Genomic DNA, 22,585 nt, shown 5'->3' on the forward strand with positions numbered 1-22,585 from the left:
CTACATACAAAACCAGAAGAATTTACTGTATACAGTTACAAAAAAAACCCAACTATCCCGCATCCTCTCTTCTGTTTCGGCCTGGCCACAGCACCTCATCCACATCACAGGCAATGCAAGCGATGGCCGAGCAGCGGGGGAAATATCGCCTAGCATGGCAAATCCATGCTAGGCTCCTCCTCGTACTCTCACTCCTCTGGCTCTGCCTCTGTTGCCAATGTTGGCATCCCTTGCTCCAAAACAGAAGAGCTCACCTGTTGCACTTTTATGCTAATGCTCTGATTGCAAATTGTAAAACTGTGTTGCAGGTGTTTGCCCATGTGATGAGTCAGTGTGCATAGTAGGGAAATTAACTTTAGAATTTTGAATGGCAGTGTGTTCCTTGTGAAAACAAGAGATTTTCTTCATGAAAATTGTGCCAAATGCAGAGAATTGTGTGTAGTGTTTTGAAAAAAGTGTGTTTTAGAACTTCAATTTGAGTGTAAAGCAGGAATTGTGCTTGCAGTTTAGCAGAGCTAGTTCAGGGTGTTGGTGCATGAGTTACATGTTGTGGTCATTGTGTCTCAAGTACCAGTATTTGTGTGTAAGCAATTGAGAAAAACTGTAAGAGATTTGATGGCAAAGAGTTGTTTGGCAAAGGGATGCCAGGGTTTAGCTATTTCTGTGTGATGTTTGGAGTTTTGTGTGTGCAGTTTTGAAAAAAACGGACAGTTTGGAAAAACGTTTTTAGCAATCGAAAAAAACTGTAAAGTGTCTAGTTTTTCTTGTGTATCATAAGTGGACTACAGCTGCATCCCTGTTTCATAATGACAACCAATCCTTGTAATCCAGTGTTTTTTTTAAATCATTAACAGTAGAATGATGAACTTTATATTTAAGGTTTTAATCAGGAGAGGACATGTTCACAGTCACAATGGACAGCTCTGATAGGAAGTCTGAGTAAACTGCACCAGAAGCCTCGACCAGCATCAGTGTGTTTGCTGCTCCCAGAATAACTTCACTTTATGACAAAATAATCAACGTTAGGTGGATGTTTTTACATCGAGTCCCTGAACAAACATGTGGACCAGCTGGGAAACAGGTTTTGATGGAGCTCAGGTTGATCTTAAATCATTTTAGGAGAGAAAGAAGTGGGAAAAGTCAGTGAAGAGTGCTGCTCATGGCGGTGAGTAGGTGAGGTTTGGAGGCTCCCCAAACTAAAAGCAGAGAGCATCAGATCTCTACATGACTTTAATATGAAGAGACACAAGTCTGCTATCGGCTCCCTTCACTGTCAGCCTTCAGCTCTTCTCCCACGTTTAGTTTTCACTCTTTTATCGGTGAAGAGAAACACAAGTGAGCCGACTTTCAGACCGCACAGAGCAGCCGCGGGCCGGGTTGAGTCTACACGGTTCTCATGGTGTGTTTAAGTCCAGCCCCCAGCCCCGGAGAATCCAACAGTCCGGTCAGACTCTCGTTCTCGTTCGTAGAAACACAACTCTAATAGAAAATGGCAGAAGAAGCTCCAGCACCAGCCGTCGCGCCGGCAAAAGCCGCCAAGAAGAAGGTGACCAAGCCGAGGCCGGCTGGTCCCGGCGTCGCCGACCTCATCGTCAAAGCTGTGGCCGCGTCCAAGGAGCGGAGCGGCGTGTCTCTGGCCGCCGTCAAGAAGGCTCTGGCTGCCGGAGGCTACGATGTGGAGAAGAACAACTCCCGCGTCAAGACCGCCATCAAGGCTCTGGTCGCTAAGGAGACTCTGGTCCAGACCAAGGGGACCGGCGCCTCCGGCTCCTTCAAGATGAACAAGAAGGTCGCCGAGAAGCCGGAGAAGAAAGCCGTTGTTAAACCCAAGAAGGCTGCAGCCAAGAAACCCGCAGCGGCCAAGAAGCCCAAGGCGGCGGCAGCGAAGAAGCCGGCAGTCGCTAAGAAATCCCCGAAGAAGGCGAAGAAGCCCGTAGCTGCCAAGAAACCCGCCGCTAAGAGCCCCAAGAAGGCCACTAAGAGCCCCAAGAAAGCTACCAAGAGCCCCAAGAAGGTGGTGAAAAAGGCCGCTGCAGCCAAGAAGTCCCCCGCTAAGAGGGTTGCCAAGCCCAAAGCGAAGAAAGCAGCACCCAAGAAGAAGTAAGCTGTTCTCAGTCTGGTGGACCAGCGCTCCGACAAAAAGGCTCTTTTAAGAGCCACCACACCGTCCATAAAGAGCTTTATCCTGTTCTTATTCTATTGTCATTACATAGCATTAAGACATATTTTGCTTTAGAAGTATTTCTAAATACACCCGTACCTGTGATCATACTTTAATTTCCTAGTATAAAATGTGGCGGCTCTTTTAAGCGCCACCACACCGTCTATAAAGAAAGAAAGGTACAAAGAAAGGTAAAATAAGACAAAACTGTTTAAAACAAAAAAACAGCACTCATTTTTGGCGATGCAAGCTTGGCTAAATTAACTCTAATATATGTTTCAACAGCTAATCTGCATTGTTGGTGTATTAGTGATGAATGGGCTCTGGGATGCTGCACGTACAAAATTGTATTACCTAGTACATTATATAATTCTGTATTAAGTGAGAAATCAGAATATTTGGCACCTCATATTTATGTAATAGTTGATACTCAACATTGATGTGATTTATTACTTAGTTTCATTCTTTAGAGTACATTATATGTTAGTGTATATTACATTATTGGTCAGTTCACAGCCTCTAAATGTACAGTGGAATGTAGGTTTTATGGGCCACTTACGACAAAAGCAGCTGCTTATCATATATGGAAACTAAATGGGTAGATTTACTGTGCTTTATGTTTTATAAGTAATATTTATCAAGAACAGGAAGGTCTTTAGAAGAAGTGTGTGGCTCTTAAAAGAGCCTTTGGGTTGTTGGTTCAACAGCAGTACGTTTACTTGGAGCTGGTGTACTTGGTGACGGCCTTGGTGCCCTCAGACACGGCGTGCTTAGCCAGCTCCCCGGGCAGCAGCAGGCGGACGGCGGTCTGGATCTCCCTGGAAGTGATGGTGGAGCGCTTGTTGTAGTGAGCCAGACGGGAGGCCTCACCGGCGATGCGTTCAAAGATGTCGCTCACGAAGGAGTTCATGATGCCCATGGCCTTGGAGGAGATGCCGGTGTCGGGGTGGACCTGCTTCATCACCTTGTACACGTAGATGGCGTAGCTCTCCTTCCTGGACTTTCTCCTCTTCTTGCCGGTCTTAGTGGCGCAACACACTATGCACAATATACTAAATTAAGAAAAGTACATGAATTTAAAAAAAGATTAATAGAGAGGGAATATTCAGTGTGAGACAAAGTTTAAAGATCAGCAGAAATGTGATTACATATTATTAACTTTCTAGTATTTCTATAATGTAAACCACAACTTAAAGGTAATGTTTTCATACAATTACTTGGTGTACTTTATGGTTATACGTCTAGTGTCGATATTATGTACATCTGTCTCGACGTTGTTGAGCTGTCATGTGATGCGAAATAATATGTTGGCCTTCTTCTGGGATGAATGTTAATATGGACCAAAAAAATGAAGCAGTTTTATACAATAAATAACAGTTTCTAATTATTTCGTTTCATGACAGGAATGAGTTCTTTAAGAGTTGAGTGTTTGGCTCTTAAAAGAGCCGTTTTGGGGTTTTGTCATTACACAACATATACATGTATATGACATGTGTTTGATTAATGTGTATACCTCCAGTTTATTTATTCATAAAAAAGACATCCCAAAGACAATCCAACAAATGTTGTATTCGTCCAGCTTTAGAGATAGTATTAGTGGGGGTAGGGAGTGTCTGTAAGGATGTAATTAACCACATAATAATCACACATCCTTTAAAAAAATGACATCTAAACTGTAAAGCTAAAGAGTCACCACTTGATGGCGCTGTTGCCTTGCTTGTCTGTTATTAAACTGTATTAAGGCCGAGGTCAAATGCGTTAATAAATAAATCTATGAACTATGAGAAGCATACAGCGTAATGTGGTGTTGAGGTGGGAAGCAACAAAGTACAAATACATTGTTACTGTATTTGAGAAGTATTTCAGGCACATGAGTATTTATTTATCAGATATTTTACTTTCAACTCCCTTTTCAAAACGGGCTCAAAACTTTAGTTTGAACGTATTTAGGGGAATTATAAATTGTTTATTATATAGGTACTTTTCCACTTTTACTAGAGTAAAGAAATTGAATCAGTACTTATAGACTGTACTTTTGATACCTGTTTGTTTGTAGTCCATCTTCGGGAGATTGTAGTTTCCCCGTGGCAGACCAATGTTACGTTCTTATGAATTATCCTTCATATCTTCACCCAGGAAAGGAAACGAGGAGGTATTTTATGTTTACTCTTATGTGGCCCGAGCAGGTCGGAACTAAAGTCGCACGTCGACAATCGTGACGGAGTATTTTTACTGTGACGCAAAACGTCATCGATTTGGAGCTTACCAACTAGCCGAGCTTTGGTAAGTTTTACGTGACACGGACATTCTTCTGCACGATATCAAACGGTAATAAACCTGAAACTCAAATATGCTCGACTACGCAGCAGGAAGGGTCTGTTTACGAACACGTGACGCGATATTCGGATCTCGCTAGCGGCGGAAACGGCTCTCTTAAAATGTTAAAATCAAGCTAACGCTGGCCGGGGGGCTAGCGGCACACAATGTACCTGCGTCTGCACAGCTTTACCGCACGAGCTGATAAACTACAACATCAGACAGCCAACGAGCCACATTGTTGTATTAATCATGCAAATGTATGTTTTATTGGTTATACATATTTGTATCTTTAGCCGACTTTGTCCTCTAGCTTAACAGGCTAACCTTTAGCGGCTAACGGTGTAGTCGTCAACCGGGCCGGCGATACCAAAAAAAGCGTAAATCCGTGAAACTTCGCGTTTAACACGACCGTCTCCGCGCTACAAACCGGCTGTTATCTGTCGTTCACCAAAGAAAAGTGTTTTCTTTTTTTAAATGGCTGCAATTCCAATTGGTTGTGATGATTAAATATGGCCACAAGGGGGAGCCAGAACCTCACCATTACAGGTTGAGCACAAACATACTTTAAAAAGATATATATATATCACTAATGCTGTTTTATTTGTGTTTTTTTGGTCATCAGTATATAAAACAGGAAGATAACACCATGCACCCACGTACCATGCCTGTTTTAAAGGGTTTTGCTCTGTGGACTCTTAAATTAATATTAATGAGTTAGGATGATTTATTAATTTTCTGTACGACATACAAAATAAATGTATTGAATTCAGACATTATCATGGTAGGTCACCACAGATGATCACTGACACCCTGCCGTGACTTCATCCCCTGACATTCTATAAGATTAAACTCAAGACTCCTCACAAACACATTATTTATGTTGTTAATTTATATTTATTCGGAGCGATACATCGAGTCAGGTGTGTGTGTGTGTTTTCACTGTAAGGTCACTTACGATGGAAGAGGGAGGGACAGCAGGCGTCGACCTCAGCAGGAAGTTCGTGTCGGAAAGTGAGCTTGATGAGAAAAGGAAGAAGAGACAGGAGGAATGGGAGAAAGTCAGGAAACCCGAGGACCCAGAGGGTAAGAAAACGCTCACGGACGATTTACACACAGATCCTCCCAAAAAACACACCAAAACTTCTAACTGTGCGTACATCCTACGTATCCGTGTTCTCCTCAGAGGCCCCGGAGGAGGCGTATGACGCGCGATCCCTCTTTGAGCGGCTGCAGGAGCAGAAAGACAAGAAACAAGATGAGTTTGAGGAGCAATTCAAATTCAGTGAGTCTTTTGTTTTTTCTTTATAATATCCACATTTCGCTGTAATTTGTCATCCAGGTTTGAACGAATGCTAAAACAATAACATGGCAGTTGCTGTGACGAGGAATTGTTTTCAGTCGTATTATTAAATGCTAAATAGTCCACTCCAACGCTCAATTTCAGTTTGTAGCTACTTGCTCTGTAGACATGGGTGGATTATAAAATGTGACTCACAAAATGCATTCCTTTTATACTATTTTCTCATGATTAAAGAGGCACTCTATAAAAAACAAAAAAAAGTGTTGTTATGTCTTTAAGCTTTGTGAATCGGGCTTAAATGACCATGATGATGTAATCACTTGTACTTCTACTTAAATAGGATTTAAAATTAATTATTTATGTATTTTTTTACTTATAATGGAGTATCGCATATAGTCTTGCTCGTACTATAACTATACAAAACCATCTCTGTGTGACCAAATATAAATAAATGACACCATCTGGGAGATGATGGTCTATTTTCTAGTTATTCTTAATGCTTGTCTTCGGTGCCATCGTGATGGATCACACCGGGGGGAACTGTGCCTGGCGGTCTTCTAAAGGGGGGTTCTCGTGCCGACCAACTAATCAACACAAAATATAAACTCCTGGTAGAAGCTTTAAGTAATGAATCAGATGACAGATTTACAGCCTTATCCTGTCATTCCTTTATGAACGTTGTTATATATGTCTGAGTCAAGAGACACACACACACACACACACACACACACACACACACACACACACACACACCGTGTGCCCGTTAGATTGCTTTTATACATGAAGGTCATCCGTGTTGTCATTCGTGTGTTGGACTCTTGTGGTTTGTTTTTTTGTTTGAAAAAATGCAAGCATCGTGCTGCCATGTGTTGAGAGCATGTTTGTTTCCATGGTGACAGGGAACATGGTGAGGGGATTGGACGAGGAGGAGAGCAGCTTCCTGGATGAGGTCTCCCGGCAACAGTGTCTCGTGGAGAAGCAACGCAGGGACGAGGAGAAAAAGGAACTGTTGGAATACAGAATATCCTTTTATTGTATCGAAAAACATTGTAATTACTTGATTATTTACCTAAACATGCTCATCTATCACCCCCCACACACACACACACACACACACACATTCTAGTGAACAATAACAGACTGCAAGTTTTAAATAAGCAAGACTAAACTAAAGCATGCAGCGGAGCAGTCGTTGAGCTGTGTGTTGTCTCCGTGTTTTCATGTCTCCCTAAGTTGACCCGTTTATTTCCCAGGTTTCATTTTTGTGCACTTCATGTGTTGAACAGTCGAATCACAACAATGCTGCGTATGTGGAAGTCTCTCAAAGACGATAAGCAGCCTGATGTGTTTTGGCAGCGGCAGGAACGACTCCTGCCAGGACTGTGATGTGCATACATTACTACACATCACACACACATCACACACACACACACGTGTCTGACAACTGTCAGGGATTCTTGTAAGGATTTTTGGAATTGAGTCGGGTTAAACACATAAAGATCACAGTGTAATAGTGACAGGATGGGTTGTTATTATAGATTCTAATGAAAGAATTATGGAAAACAGAGCTTTTTATGAAAGAGTAAATTCCCTTTTGTTTTACCAGAAACTGCAGCTATGACGCTCTTGCCAAATACCAGACTCCCCTGAAGGAAAACGGTAGTTTTTACCATTTATTTTCTTTAAAAGTCTTTCCACTGTTCAAACAATCTCCAGCTCTGGTTTTCTCTTGTATTTTCATGACATATGGCAAGTTATGGATAGTGAAGTTTGGCATTTCTGTTACGGATATTGACAACCGACATATCGTCAATAAGCGTGTGTGTGTGTGGGATGGTGGCGTTCCTTAATCCCTGAACTCTGATTGGCTGACAGATCCTCCAACTGGAGAAAGCATCTCTGATATCGCTGAACAAATCTTTCAAATCAAACATGTGGGCAGCGGGTCGGAGGTCTAGAACCAAACTATTCTGTTTGCCAAATCCCATCCACGTCATTTCTCTGCTTTTACATAACCTTCAGAAATATCTAGCATTTTAGGACAAACACTTTATTCATATAGAGAACCACTCTGCCTTCAACATTCACCGCATGATATTCTGTCTCTCGGTGTTTGTCTCTGCAGACAGACAGGTTTCTGACAGACAGGTTTGTCTGCAGATGATGAGGAAGAGGTTGTCGTGGAAACTGTATCATAAGCTGGTAACTAAGGTGACCATTTAGAGGAGTTGCTGTGAGACACAAACACACACACACACACGAGTGTAGACCTTAGCTCTCTCTCTCTCTCTCTCTCTCTCTCTCTCTCTCTATATATATATATATATATATATATATATGTGTGTGTGTTTCTTTTTTGTTGTGCATGTCGTGGGCTTCGTCTTTGTGTCTTTGTGTGTTTCTCAGTCCATGTTCCTCCCTTTCCTGCATCCCGACCCCGTTTCACGTCTCCTGAGCTCTGAGTGTGTCTTACAGGCTTCTTATCTGTGTCATCTCTCTGCTTCGGTGCCTTTTTTGGCCTCTCAGAACTGTGTCACTCTTTCTAGCACAGTGACAGAGATGTAACGGCTTGTCTCCCCCAGCGCTGACGTGTTAAAACGACACTCTGTTCCCTCCATCGTTGTTCGTTCACCTTAACTCCGTCCTGCCACAGCGCTCTAGTGAAGCAGGCGTCCACCGACAGCCGCAGAGAGCCGGAGAAGAAGGTCCCTAAACATTCGGGGGCGGAGCAGAGGACCAGCCATCTGTCTCAGGCTCATTTGTTGGCCGGAGCTGTCAAGAGACGCAGGTAGGAAGACGGACGCTGTTAAACCTGCAGGTTCATCGCTTGTTACCCTGAGATGTCACTGGTCCAGTTTACTTCTCTGAAGCCCACAACCTGCCAGCTTGAAAGGCGTTACAGCCAAACAAAGCCTTACACCGTTTGTCATCCCTAGAAACTGTAAAAACAGAAATTATGATTAGATTTTCAAATTTCCCACGGCCGTTGAACAAATCATGTGCTTCCTTCTGGAAAAATAATCAAATCTAGACTTGAGTTAGTGATAATTCATTGAAAAATGTACTAATATTCCCATTTAAAAACAAATACTCTACATCCAGTTAATAAATAAATAATACAATTAAATACAAATTAAAGCTTATATAGTGATGATTCATTGACTTTATGCTACATGTCCTACTAAAACTATACTTTAAATAAATCAATAAATAATACAATTAAAAAATACATTTTGCACTCGTCAGCACAGCTGGGGAATCATGAATGACGTGGCTGAGAAAAAATAATTATGTGAAATGGATTCAGTGAATATTCAACAAGTTTGGGGTTCAGAGGTCAAATCCAATATTCAGTGTCCTTTGGTTCTGTTCTCATCTTCACCAACGATATGTTCACTGTTCCCACGTGGGTTTGGGATGTTAGCGTCGGGGCTTTTCTCCCACAGGAACCCTCGTTTCAGGGATTAAATTGATGAAAATTGTAAACTCCAGTTCACTTAATTCCCTGAAGTCGCTTCATAATGGAGGTTTGTCTGACTGAAAAATGACCTCATTCCCATCCAACCCGATACGTGTCTATCTCGTTCGGAGCATCTTTACATCCACTAAATGTCTTTGTTCTCTCACCCAGCTCTTCACAGTCGTCAGACGGCAGCAAGAAACAGAAGGTTGAAATCACAACATCGGCAACGGCAGGAAATGGAAACGGACACGCAGGTGGGCTGCAGCCTGAGGTTGTGCACTATAATTATTGCTAAATGCTGTGAAGTACACTATGGGGGCAGACTAACTCACGTACAGCTCGCTGTGAGTGAGAGGAGTCCGCCTCATCATGGAGACGTGACCAAAACGTCACGGTCCCTGATTCATACGACGGGGAAGTTGATTATCTTATTGTCAAACGCTCACTCTGGTTATCTGTAGCTCATTTGAATTGTTTTTATTCTGTGCAGATTTCATATTTCTCTGCCGATAACAAAGTTAAACTCCTTTATTAATCCATTTTCACTTTGAGTGCAGCAGAAGTGAAAGTATTTAAAGCCCCATAATACAAAATATTAATAAATTGTATTTTTAATGAAGTTGCAAGAATATTAGCAATAACAATAGCTTGGTGACCTTTGATATCTAACTGGTCCACCAGCTAGTAGCCTTGACTGTCAGCGCTGTGCTGCAGAGAATTACTTGATCCATTATTAATATGAGTATTAATCACAGGTCTGAGTTTATGTTTACCTCGAATTCGGCTTTTGAAGACAAACAGCTGATTTCCCCTTCAGTAAACATTGTGCAAATTAAACTTATGCCTTTAAACACAGCTGGTAAAAACATATCCTGTATTTTTTGGTTACATATTTCAGTGTTTTCTCCCCTCTGAATTCTAACCTCTGACCTTTTGATTTAAAACCAGCCTGACACGGGCGTCTGCATGTACAGGCTGACAGTGTGTTGTGCTGTTCAGAACAGGAGGATGCGGCGGGAGAAGGAGCCGGGGCAGCTGAAGACGAGCAAACGGTCCCCGGCTTGACGGCGAAGAAGACGCCCTCGGCCTCGCCGAGCTCCGCTCAGAGCGTGTTGCACCTGCCGTCAGCAGCCGTGTGCGTCGGCGTTTTACCCGGACTCTGGGTTTATTCCGGCAGCAGCGACTCTGACAGCAGCTCGGACAGCGAAGGTAGCGTGGACGCAATCATGTTGCCGTACCCCCGGCACAACAGGGCCTACAGATAGAGAGACACACACACACACGTATACACGCATATATACACAATCAGGGCAGCCTCCAGAATGTCTTGCAGTCAGGAAGGATATGCACACAGTCAGATTTAAAGGTCATACATACACACTGATCTAGCCTGTAGCGCATCTCCACACAAGATCATATCATGTTAGAGTCATGCACTGGCAACACACACACACACACACACACTGTAAGTATTCCCGTTGTTGCTCTTTGTTATCAGACAAAGATGGAGTGTGAGTAATATAATATATAATCCTTGTAGACCGATTTAATCTAAATTTGTGTATCTACTTGTGTTTTTCTTTTCTTTTTTTCTTTGGCTATTGTTGCACTCAAACGTGACACCTCGTACCCTTCCTTCCCTCAATCACATCTCACGCAGTTTAAGCCGAGCAACCAATCCCGCACTGCCTACCCCACGACGACATCCTGCCCCTCCCCCCCTACACCCGACCCTCCTCCCCAACCCGAGGCCACAGCGACTGCAAGCTGTGCTGTTGGCTGAGGGGAACAGTGATTGACAGCTGTGGAGCAGGACGAGGCCGCTTTTAGACCGTGTCACATGACTCGCACCTTTGTAGCTATGGACAGCAGAGGAGAGAGAGAGCCGGGGCAGGACGAGCTTCGCTCTCCGTTTTTTGGGGGTGAAATCCTGTTTTTATTTGTGCGATGTAATGTTTGTTTTAAAGTGGCGTTGTGCTGGAGAGATGCTGGACTGTTGGCTGCTGCCTCGGCGTTTGTTTTTGTTGGTCGCAGTCTGAGCAGAGAGAGAAATAAAGAGCTGTTCCTTGTACTGTGTGTTTTACGTTGTGTATTTTGTGTGAGACAAAGAGCTGGTGAGACTTCAAGGTCAGCTAGCAGCGACCAATTATAGATTGGAAATGGTGTGCTGCATTAATTCAGATGCTTTTTTCCCCGTCTTTATTACTCACGAGGCTCCAAAGAGTGACTCTAACCTTTCAAGTCTCATTTGAAAATGTGAAAGCAGTAAGAGGTAAATGTATGCAGTTTTTCCCCAAGAGAGAAAAAACATTCTAAATGTTTATCGATCGTTATTAAAATATTATAATGAAGATTAAAAAATACAGAGTGCAAGTGGGGACGTTTTTAGAACATTTAAACAAGATGAAGCAGAACCAGAGACAAACTTTTTTCTCTTCCTTGCATCCTTCCCTTTTTCCAAACTATACACCTACATTACCCACAATGCAACTCGACAGCTGACACTTCAGTTGGAGATTCACGTGCTGTATGCTAGTAGAGGCTAGCGTCGCTATCCTCAAGCAGAGATGAGAAACTTCCCTTAAACTTCACTCCAGATTTATTAATTTTTCAAATTTGTAGTTTTGGGTCCCATCTGATGCAGTATTAGTACAGCAGTTAAGCCCAAAATATACTGTTTTCTACATGTGAATGGAAGCTGTGACATGCAAAAAAAATGTAAGCAAGCAAGCAAACTTGATTTATGCCGCACATTTCATTTCAAGTGGAAGCACAATGTGAAGTAATTACAAATTAAACAGAATTAAAAACAAAGAAGTAGGAATGACAATTAAAATAATCAAGATCAAGACTTTTTTCAAGATCAGCCAGTCTGTCCTTCACTGACATCATTAAGACAGTCGTGGGTTTTTCTCAATTTAGCCGACCGATGAAGTGCAGTAACACTGGTGCAGCTGTGAAAGGAGTTGCCATGACAACAATATACCAACACACACACAAAGAAAACATGAGCTTAAGGTTTGAGGCGTACCACAAGAAGAATGAGAAGAATGTTTTGAATGAATGAAAATCTGTCCCCAGCAAGCCAACCATGCGGTTATTACAGTGTGTACATTATTGATAGTCACAGCATTTATTAGGAGTGATTAGTGGGGAAAATATTTATTTTAATTATTCTACTGGTGAAATTGAATCAATGCAAGTTATACATTACCAGTGTGTCTATATATACCATTACTTTATTTTGTCCTATTTTCAACATCAACAAAAAGTTAAAGTATATTATGTCGAAAATAATCAAGAAAAAGTCATGAAAAAAGTCACAGTAAAAACATGTTGAAAAAAGTCATAATAAAAGTCATGAAAATAGTCACGAAAATAGTAACGAAAAAAGTCACACAAAAAAAGTCACGAAAATAGTCATGATAAAAAGTAATGAAAAAAGTCACAAAAAAAAGTAATGAAAATACTACTACTTTAAAAATACTACTACTTTACTCAGATGAGGACCTAACACTTACTTTATCGGCAATGATATGTTGTGGTTTCTTTGTTTCCTTCTTTTGACAAATGTACTTATTGTAAGTCGCTTTGGACAAAAGCGTCTGCTAAATTACCTAAATGTAAATGTAAATGAGTCATGAAAAAAGTCGAGAAAATAGTAACGAAAAAAGGCACACAAAAAAATAATGAAAAAGAGTCACGGAAAAGATTCATGAAAAAAGTCATGATTAAAAAGTCATGAAAATGAGTCATGAAAAAAGTCACGAAAAAAAGTAATGAAAAAGTCACGGAAAAAAGTCATGAAAAAAGTAATGACTTGATTTCATGAATTTTTTCGACATACAATACTATGACTTTTTTAAACCTACTATATTATGACTTTTTCATGACTTTTTAAACCTACTATACTGACTTTTCCATGACTTTGTGTGAATTGTGCTCATCCAGAGCAAAGTCACAGTATTTAATCAGTTTGTAATGTGAGGCAATGACAGAAATCGACTTCTCCATAAATAAAACTACTGTTGCCTGATTTACAGCGTGAAACACTTAGGCCAGAAACAAACAGGATGTGACATTTCCTTCAGTTTATTAACCTGAGTTTCGACATAGACAACACCTTTATAAAACTAATAGCAGCACAGTAGTACAAAGATACACAGCAATACACATTGTAGTAGTTTAAGTACACAAGTCAGCACTGCATAAAAAGTACATTTAAAAACATGTCAGAAATATAAGCTGATCAGAACATGAACAGCATCATATAAATATACATTCGATATATATATATATATATATATATATATATATATATATATATATATATATGCATATCATAAACTTCTCTTCTGCTTCCAATCATTAAAACTTAAAACGTTGTTCCCAATCGACAGAATCTCATTAAAATATTTACAAAATCTGATACCACAGTTTGAAAACAAACAAACAAACATGCGTTTGTGATCGTCAGCATCGGTTTGTAAACAGTGAGTAGATATTGGCAACATGCGGAATAAACCGAAGTCATAAGAAATATAAGGATTTTGCGGAAGCCCGCAAAAATGGCCCCCAAATGTGCGTGAGTTCCCACAGGTTCCTCCTGCGTTGGTGCTACAGCTGCAGCCTCCTCCATGATTCTCCAGCCGATCAGCACGGTGGGCATCAAACCCACAGACGACTGGCGGAAACATGAAAATAAAAAGCTCTCCTGACGACGAGGAAACGGCCTTCGTCTGACCCCGCGACCTGACGAGGATCCATACGACAACGGGAGAGGGTTTGATCACCGATATACTTCAGCTGAGGAGGGACTCTACACCAAAACGTTGTATCACATGGTATCCATCACAACACAACATGCAAAAAGCATAAATACTCTTAATTTCTCTTAAAAGGCCAGTGTTTGATAAATCAGCTGCGACGTCCTTCATGTTCATCACGGTGTGCTGATGGATTCACACCAAAAATCTTCATCCAGAAACAACTTTGCAAATATAACAGCAGGGATGTCTTCAACTTTTTTATTTTTTTGTTTGATTTTTTTGTCCACAACAAATTTTTTTTGTGCACACTTTGATCGGCATGGTGTGCTGTTTAAGGAGAAGGGAGGTTCAGTCAGCTATGGTACAGCGTCGGGCTCTGGTGGGCCGGCCTCTCACTTGGGCGCCGTGTTGGCCGGCGGGACGTTCCGCTGTTTGAAGTACTGCGTGACCTGCTGGGGCAGCTCGGCGAGGACAGACTTGGCGAGGGTCTCCTTGGGCGCCTGAGGGGAGAAGAAGAGTTCATTCCTCAGAAAAAACACACGGAGCAACACAAAGACTGAGGAAAAACAAACAATCAGGTTGATAAACTGTCATGTAAAATTACAGTACGGACAGAACTTTACTGTATTTTCCACATACAACACAGTTCTGTAATATAGTGTACTGTAATTATTTGTTACTGTAAATACAGATGACTAGTTTACAGTAAGTTTAATCACTGATTATGGTTTAGTCACAACAGAGACACTGTTGGGCCGAATGTTATTACGCCTGGAAAAATAGTTCCTCATCAGAAAATAATTTCTAATTTGAAGGAGGATTTTATTGAGGTGAGTTTTAACGAGCCGTGAGATGTTCAGGTACATTCTGAAACGTTTATTGAATATGAAGAAAATGTAAACACTTAGATAAAGTGATTGTAGTAAACATGGTAGAGGTTTATATAAACGGCTGATAGGAGGAACACTGCTATGTTCCTTTAAATCTATATAAAATCTTCTCAGAGTTACTGATCCCACCACGTTGTTTTCAGGCTCATACATTATATTACAGTATCTAATCAACACCGACTTTATGAACATATTTTATAGTAAAAGCTAGTCTGCCAACGCAGATCATCATTTCAAGTCTCCCTAATTATCACGTTTCTCCCCTTCCTCGCCGTTATGGCTGCTGCCGTCTCTCACCCTCCCACCGACAAACTGGTACGAAGCCAGCAAACACTGTTCCTCCCACTACAGAGGAAGTCAGCTCGCCCACCTCCAGCCCACACACACACACACACACACACACACACAAACTAACAATAACAAAGTGAGTCTTCCAGCCTACGAGTGAGCACACAATAATAACCCATGTTGCTAATCTACAGCTCACATGGAACTGCAGATTAAACCTGTTTATTCTTCTTTTTACACGTGCTGTTTGTGTGAATGCTCATCAACACACACCAGGCAGCTCTCCTCCCTGTGTGTGTGTGTGTGTGTGTGTGTGTGTGTGTGTGTGTGTGTGTGTGTGTGTGTGTGTGTGTGTGTGTGTGTGTGTGTGTGTGAGCAGCAACAGGCTGCCATGTGGGAACACATTCACACTCAGACAGCGTGACATTGTGTCATTAGGTAAAGCCTCGCAAGCAGAACTAAGATGGAGTCAAAGTGACGCCGCAAATCACATCAGCGAGTAAAAACTGCATCTCGGGGGGGAAATGGTGACTGAGAGACGTCTTTACGATACTCACGTTTCTGAAGTCCCTGAAGGGGACGAACTGCACGATGTCGCGGACCGCCTCCTCCCCCGTGTTGGACCTCAGAACGCTGACGTCTCCGTCCAGGAACTCCATGGCGGCGAAGTCTGCGTTGCCCACGCCGATGATGATGATGGACATGGGGAGCTTGGACGCCTGCACGATGGCGTGACGCGTCTCGTCCATGTCGCTGATGACACCGTCCGTTATGATGAGCAGATTGAAGTACTGCTGCTGACGGTGAGGGGGGAGGGAGGGGGGACACAAAGGGAAATGAGAAATCTCCTTCATGTGATGTCACTGCTGCATCTTGAACAGAAGTTTGAAGACAAAAGAGACAATCAGTTCAATCATTATGATTATGCTGTCAATAATGGTAAACAGACAGAGTGCTGTGAAGGCGGGGGAGGACAAAGAGATATGAAACAAAGTAGTAGAGGACATGTTAGAGCTGCATTAAGCTGGGCTGCATTCATATAAAAACATGAAAACAACATGAAAACGGTGAGTTGACAGATGAATAAGGTGAAGAGATGGTCAAAGATCCTGCAGCATGTTGCCATCCATCCGTGTTCTTGCTGGATTTCTGTACATTTAAGGAGAACGTTGAAGAAATGAGAAAAACATGAATGTATTGAGGGCACAAAGACTGGAAAAAAACGATTCACTTTTCAGGAGTCCTACTAAAAGACATTTACACATAAATGTTAATGAGAAGGTTATTTTAGGAAGCATCGTGGCAGAACTGGTTGACTCCAATCCAGTGAAGAAGAGTTTGGTCGTAGCGTGGGGGTCCGGTGAACACAGTGTGTACGTGATGCACTGATGAATACGTCCAGATGCATTCGACCCGACAGTTCCTCGGGTTTCTGCAAAACACGCCGTGAAGCGTGAAGTCGTTTGGATCAACAGTGTTGGGGAATAATGTCCACGCTCGCCATGAATATGGTCGAACGTGATTGGCCACACAGCTGTGAATGACCCAATCAGTGTGAAGCATGTTGGAATAGATCAGCCGAAACAAGCGTGACTAACTCTCTACGCTTATTCTCCAGCCGGGACGCCAAGGAAGCAAAGACAAGACTGTAGAGCTAGATGTGTTGGAAACGGCTCCGCTGTTTGAGGCATGTAAGGCAGACCATATATGGGCACACACACACACACACACACACACACACACACACACACAGGGAGGGCTCTGAAGCCTGTCTCTTTAATGTGCTAACAGCGGCGCTCATTAGAGAATCATTATCACACAGACAGACAGGGTTTCTCACACACTGGGCCGCTCACACACACACACACACACACACACACACACACACACACACACACACACACACACACTACCGGCCTGCAGGCTGTGTGTGAGCATGGTGTTTGTCCACAGTGACAGTCTGCAGTCGCAGGTTCTCTCATTATCTGAGGAACAGGAAGATGGAGGCGGAGCAACAAAAAGAAACCAGAAACAGGACCTGCCATGGTTTCCTCACAGAAACTAAAGGATGGTGGCAGACAACACACAGAGTACGAGCCTTTGTGTGTTTTGCTCATGTATTTGTTCTCAGCGGGGTGACAGCATACAATTAGGGGGAAAGCACCGTGGGAGCATAATGATAGCAGCTACTGCTCTGTAGACGTGAGAGGAACCGCTCACTGGAAGGTTGTAGAGACATGTTTGTATGAAGAACCCCGACATGTAGAGACAGACAGGTACCCAGTATGACAGACAGGTAACCAGTCTATCACAGGGAGACATGTAGAGACAGACAGGTAACCAGTCTATCACAGGGAGACATGTAGAGACAGACGGGTAACCAGTCTATCAACATGTAGAGACAGACAGGTACCCAGTATGACAGACAGGTAACCAGTCTATCACAGGGAGACATGTAGAGACAGACAGGTAACCAGTCTATCAACATGTAGAGACAGACAGGTAACCAGTCTATCAACATGTAGAGACAGACAGGTAACCAGTCTATCACAGGACCGACATGTAGAGACAGACAGGTACCCAGTATGACAGACAGGTAACCAGTCTATCACAGGGAGACATGTAGAGACAGACAGGTAACCAGTCTATCACAGGGCTGACATGTAGAGACAGACAGGTAACCAGTCTATCACAGGGCTGACATGTAGAGACAGACAGGTAACCAGTCTATCACAGGGCTGACATGTAGAGACAGACAGGTAACCAGTCTATCACAGGGCTGACATGTAGAGACAGACAGGTAACCAGTCTATCACAGGGCTGACATGTAGAGACAGACAGGTAACCAGTCTATCACAGGGAGACATGTAGAGACAGACAGGTAACCAGTCTATCACAGGGAGACATGTAGAGACAGACAGGTAACCAGTCTATCACAGGGAGACATGTAGAGACAGACAGGTAACCAGTCTATCACAGGGCCGACATGTAGAGACAGACAGGTAACCAGTCTATCACAGGGAGACATGTAGAGACAGACAGGTAACCAGTCTATCACAGGGAGACATGTAGAGACAGACAGGTAACCAGTCTATCACAGGGAGACATGTAGAGACAGACAGGTAACCAGTCTATCACAGGGAGACATGTAGAGACAGACAGGTAACCAGTCTATCACAGGGCTGACATGTAGAGACAGACAGGTAACCAGTCTATCACAGGGAGACATGTAGAGACAGACAGGTAACCAGTCTATCACAGGGAGACATGTAGAGACAGACAGGTAACCAGTCTATCACAGGGAGACATGTAGAGACAGACAGGTAACCAGTCTATCACAGGGAGACATGTAGAGACAGACAGGTAACCAGTCTATCACAGGGCTGACATGTAGAGACAGACAGGTAACCAGTCTATCACAGGGCTGACATGTAGAGACAGACAGGTAACCAGTCTATCACAGGGAGACATGTAGAGACAGACAGGTAACCAGTCTATCAACATGTAGAGACAGACAGGTAACCGGTCTATCACAGGGAGACATGTAGAGACAGACAGGTAACCAGTATGACAGACAGGTAACCAGTCTATCACAGGGAGACATGTAGAGACAGACAGGTAACCAGTCTATCACAGGGCTGACATGTAGAGACAGACAGGTAACCAGTCTATCACAGGGCTGACATGTAGAGACAGACAGGTAACCAGTCTATCACAGGGAGACATGTAGAGACAGACAGGTAACCAGTCTATCAACATGTAGAGACAGACAGGTAACCAGTCTATCACAGGGCTGACATGTAGAGACAGACAGGTAACCAGTCTATCAACATGTAGAGACAGACAGGTAACCAGTCTATCACAGGGCTGACATGTAGAGACAGACAGGTAACCAGTCTATCACAGGGCTGACATGTAGAGACAGACAGGTAACCAGTCTATCACAGGGAGACATGTAGAGACAGACAGGTAACCAGTCTATCAACATGTAGAGACAGACAGGTAACCAGTCTATCACAGGGCTGACATGTAGAGACAGACAGGTAACCAGTCTATCACAGGGCTGACATGTAGAGACAGACAGGTAACCAGTCTATCACAGGGCTGACATGTAGAGACAGACAGGTAACCAGTCTATCACAGGGCTGACATGTAGAGACAGACAGGTAACCAGTCTATCACAGGGAGACATGTAGAGACAGACAGGTAACCAGTCTATCAACATGTAGAGACAGACAGGTAACCAGTCTATCACAGGGAGACATGTAGAGACAGACAGGTAACCAGTCTATCACAGGGAGACATGTAGAGACAGACAGGTAACCAGTCTATCACAGGGCTGACATGTAGAGACAGACAGGTAACCAGTCTATCACAGGGAGACATGTAGAGACAGACAGGTAACCAGTCTATCACAGGGAGACATGTAGAGACAGACAGGTAACCAGTATGACAGACAGGTAACCAGTCTATCACAGGGAGACATGTAGAGACAGACAGGTAACCAGTCTATCACAGGGCTGACATGTAGAGACAGACAGGTAACCAGTCTATCACAGGGCTGACATGTAGAGACAGACAGGTAACCAGTCTATCACAGGGAGACATGTAGAGACAGACAGGTAACCAGTCTATCAACATGTAGAGACAGACAGGTAACCAGTCTATCACAGGGCTGACATGTAGAGACAGACAGGTAACCAGTCTATCAACATGTAGAGACAGACAGGTAACCAGTCTATCACAGGGAGACAGGTAGAGACAGACAGGTAACCAGTCTATCACAGGGCTGACATGTAGAGACAGACAGGTAACCAGTCTATCACAGGGCTGACATGTAGAGACAGACAGGTAACCAGTCTATCACAGGGAGACATGTAGAGACAGACAGGTAACCAGTCTATCAACATGTAGAGACAGACAGGTAACCAGTCTATCACAGGGCTGACATGTAGAGACAGACAGGTAACCAGTCTATCACAGGGCTGACATGTAGAGACAGACAGGTAACCAGTCTATCACAGGGCTGACATGTAGAGACAGACAGGTAACCAGTCTATCACAGGGCTGACATGTAGAGACAGACAGGTAACCAGTCTATCACAGGGAGACATGTAGAGACAGACAGGTAACCAGTCTATCAACATGTAGAGACAGACAGGTAACCAGTCTATCACAGGGAGACATGTAGAGACAGACAGGTAACCAGTCTATCACAGGGAGACATGTAGAGACAGACAGGTAACCAGTCTATCACAGGGCTGACATGTAGAGACAGACAGGTAACCAGTCTATCACAGGGAGACATGTAGAGACAGACAGGTAACCAGTCTATCACAGGGAGACATGTAGAGACAGACAGGTAACCAGTCTGGTTACCTGTCTGTCTCTACATGTCAGCCCTGTGATAGTCTATCATAACATTATATTACATGTAGTTTCTAAGCAAACAAAGCCCTGAGAATAGCCATTGAATATAAAGTACACAGTAATACGCAGCATGTGTGTCATGTTTGTTATTGTTATTGATCTAAAAGGAGCCGGAGGAACGCTGTATGACTTCCTACCAGAAACAGACCATAATAGAAGACCTTCTCGGGTGTGAGACATGGCCTCAGGCTTGTTCTTCATTTGGATTTCATGTGCTGCTGCCTCAGATACACCGGCACACATAGAGACAAACATCTCACACTCACTCCATCACACCTGCATGTCCTCGGAGAACCTGCAGGGAACATGCAAACACAGAAGGAACCCCAACCCGTCGGGGTGAGAAATGGATGACGACATCACAGACGCTACACGTCTTTCTGCCGTCTCTGGAAAACGTGTTTTGCGGTGAATGGCTGTGTTTAGGCGTTGGAAATGTCGTGGTTACTGGTTGTCGTGGAAACTGGGATAAAGCCGGCCTATGTGCTGATGCTTCACACACTGTGTCGTCCCCTTGTGTAATAGTAATTCAAACCTACCGCTGCTTTCTCCTGCTGGAGAGCCTGGGCAGCGAAGCGCGCCACGTGGCTGATGATGGGGGAGAAGTTGGTCGGGCCGTAGAAACGGATGTGAGGCAGGCAGGCGGAGTAGGCCTGAGCGATGCCCTCCACGCCTGCAGGGAGGAAGATTCACACGTTAACCTGACGTATGACTGAGGAGGAAGGTTGTGATGAGGGAAGGCATGATGGTTTCTCATCACGGTGCTATTTCACACTCTAAACAACCAGACAATTCAAAGTGTTAATGAGTTCATTCGCCTCCTGTTTTTTTTAGTCAATACTGCAGCTTAAACGCAGCTTCTCGTTATAAAAGTTCTCTTTCTCCACATCCTGAAGTAATGGAAATACAGACATTCAAATTGAACAATGCCCCGCAAATGGTGCCCATTATAAGATATTTAAAAATACCAGCAAACAATCATTTGGTGCTAAAGAATAATGCTAATTCCTCGTAGGGCTGGGATGTGTTATATAAGGCAGGTGGACTCAGAACCAGGTTTTATTGTCTGGCCTGGAACTTATATTTTAGAGGCACTGGAGGCTGAGTTGGCTTTTCCAAGTAAAGATGTAATGCATAGTTTGTAGAGGAGCTTAAAAAGAAACATTTAATCTGAATGTGTTCTCACGCTCTTATTAAAGCATAACCTCCTCCCAGATCAGATAAGTGTCTCACAGTCGTGCTCTCAACACTCAACTCATTTGCATTTGTCAATTAATACATTTGCACATTTCAAAATGCTAATGTTGCGTTGGCGAACGCTCCACATTAAAAAGCTTACTTCTGAAAGGAAACATGAATCTGTTGTAACTAGATGTGGTGAAAGTAACCTTTTCCTGTTCAAACAGGATTCGGCAGCTTTGTGACGGCGCTCGTCATGACGACGGCAACTGACCAGTACCAATGTTTACTACATGTGTAGCATCCTGATAAACCAATACAAATATTGACCAGATGATGGCGCCAAATGAAATCATAGGGGTTCATTAAAGTGATTATGATCTATCCTGAGGGGAACATGAATGCATAAACATTTTGGTTAGTCCCTCTGAAATGCCTGAGCAGCCCATTCCTGATGTCCACACAGTATATATATTTATATATATATTATATACATATATTATATATATATATGTGTGTGTATTAATATGTACAGCAGCAGGGTCAGCCCTCACCTGAACAGAACGGGTTGGTGGGGTTAAAGTTGATGGCAAATTCATGTGAAACCTGAGGAGAGAAGAAACGCACAACAAACTGAATCTTCTTCTTTCACTTCACTTTCAAATATAGTTGAGAAATGTGTCCATTTCTCCCACACCTCTCTCTGTCTCTCTGTCTCTCTGTCTCCGTCTCTCCTTTGTCCTTTTAATCAGCTCAGTGCCATGGCAACACAGATGGGTTGACAGT

At 43.1% G+C, this 22,585-nt stretch overlaps 2 protein-coding genes and 2 pseudogenes across 6 annotated transcripts in view; 2 read left to right on the forward strand and 2 right to left on the reverse strand.

Moving 5' to 3' along the window:
* The first annotated feature begins 1,489 nt into the window (after positions 1 to 1,489).
* Positions 1,490 to 2,181, forward strand: LOC311017978 (histone H1 pseudogene; annotated as a pseudogene). The gene has a single exon. The product of its transcript is annotated as a histone H1 pseudogene (transcript).
* Positions 2,182 to 2,856: 675 nt separating this feature from the next.
* Positions 2,857 to 4,222, reverse strand: LOC311018092 (histone H2B 1.2 pseudogene; annotated as a pseudogene). Its single transcript has 2 exons — positions 4,204 to 4,222; positions 2,857 to 3,199 (listed from the first exon to the last, which is right to left on the reverse strand). The product of its transcript is annotated as a histone H2B 1.2 pseudogene (transcript).
* A 169-nt stretch (positions 4,223 to 4,391) lies between these two features.
* psme3ip1 (proteasome activator subunit 3 interacting protein 1) lies at positions 4,392 to 10,897 on the forward strand. Its single transcript, XM_084017485.1, has 7 exons — positions 4,392 to 4,444; positions 5,427 to 5,563; positions 5,664 to 5,762; positions 6,680 to 6,803; positions 8,434 to 8,568; positions 9,412 to 9,497; positions 10,243 to 10,897. Exons 2-7 carry the CDS (start codon positions 5,437 to 5,439, stop codon positions 10,506 to 10,508), a joined length of 837 nt encoding a protein of 278 aa, XP_083873611.1. The 5' UTR covers positions 4,392 to 4,444; positions 5,427 to 5,436; the 3' UTR covers positions 10,509 to 10,897.
* Positions 10,898 to 13,563: 2,666 nt separating this feature from the next.
* Positions 13,564 to 22,585, reverse strand: part of cpne2 (copine II) — a 55,355-nt gene continuing 46,333 nt past the window's right edge. For all 3 annotated transcript variants that reach the window (XM_084018436.1, XM_084018435.1, XM_084018437.1), the window contains exons 13-16: positions 22,354 to 22,405; positions 21,160 to 21,293; positions 15,748 to 15,984; positions 13,564 to 14,512 (exon numbers count right to left, since the gene is read on the reverse strand). In XM_084018436.1, coding sequence (XP_083874562.1) covers positions 14,405 to 14,512; positions 15,748 to 15,984; positions 21,160 to 21,293; positions 22,354 to 22,405 — 531 coding nt within the window. In that variant the 3' untranslated portion in view covers positions 13,564 to 14,404. The remainder of the gene's footprint in view (positions 14,513 to 15,747; positions 15,985 to 21,159; positions 21,294 to 22,353; positions 22,406 to 22,585) is intronic.

This window comes from Eutrigla gurnardus (assembly GCF_963514095.1).
Source record: "Eutrigla gurnardus genome assembly, chromosome: 9".
Taxonomy (NCBI): Eukaryota; Metazoa; Chordata; class Actinopteri; order Perciformes; family Triglidae; genus Eutrigla; species Eutrigla gurnardus.

Excerpts from the sequence above, each read along its gene's own strand:
- psme3ip1 (XM_084017485.1), top strand. The coding sequence starts at position 5,437 with ATGGAAGAGGGAGGGACAGCAGGCGTCGACCTCAGCAGGAAGTTCGTG. Across the intron at positions 5,763-6,679 it reads TGAGGAGCAATTCAAATTCA|GGAACATGGTGAGGGGATTG; the intron begins GTGAGTCTTTTG and ends CCATGGTGACAG. Across the intron at positions 6,804-8,433 it reads GAACTGTTGGAATACAGAAT|CGCTCTAGTGAAGCAGGCGT; the intron begins ATCCTTTTATTG and ends GTCCTGCCACAG.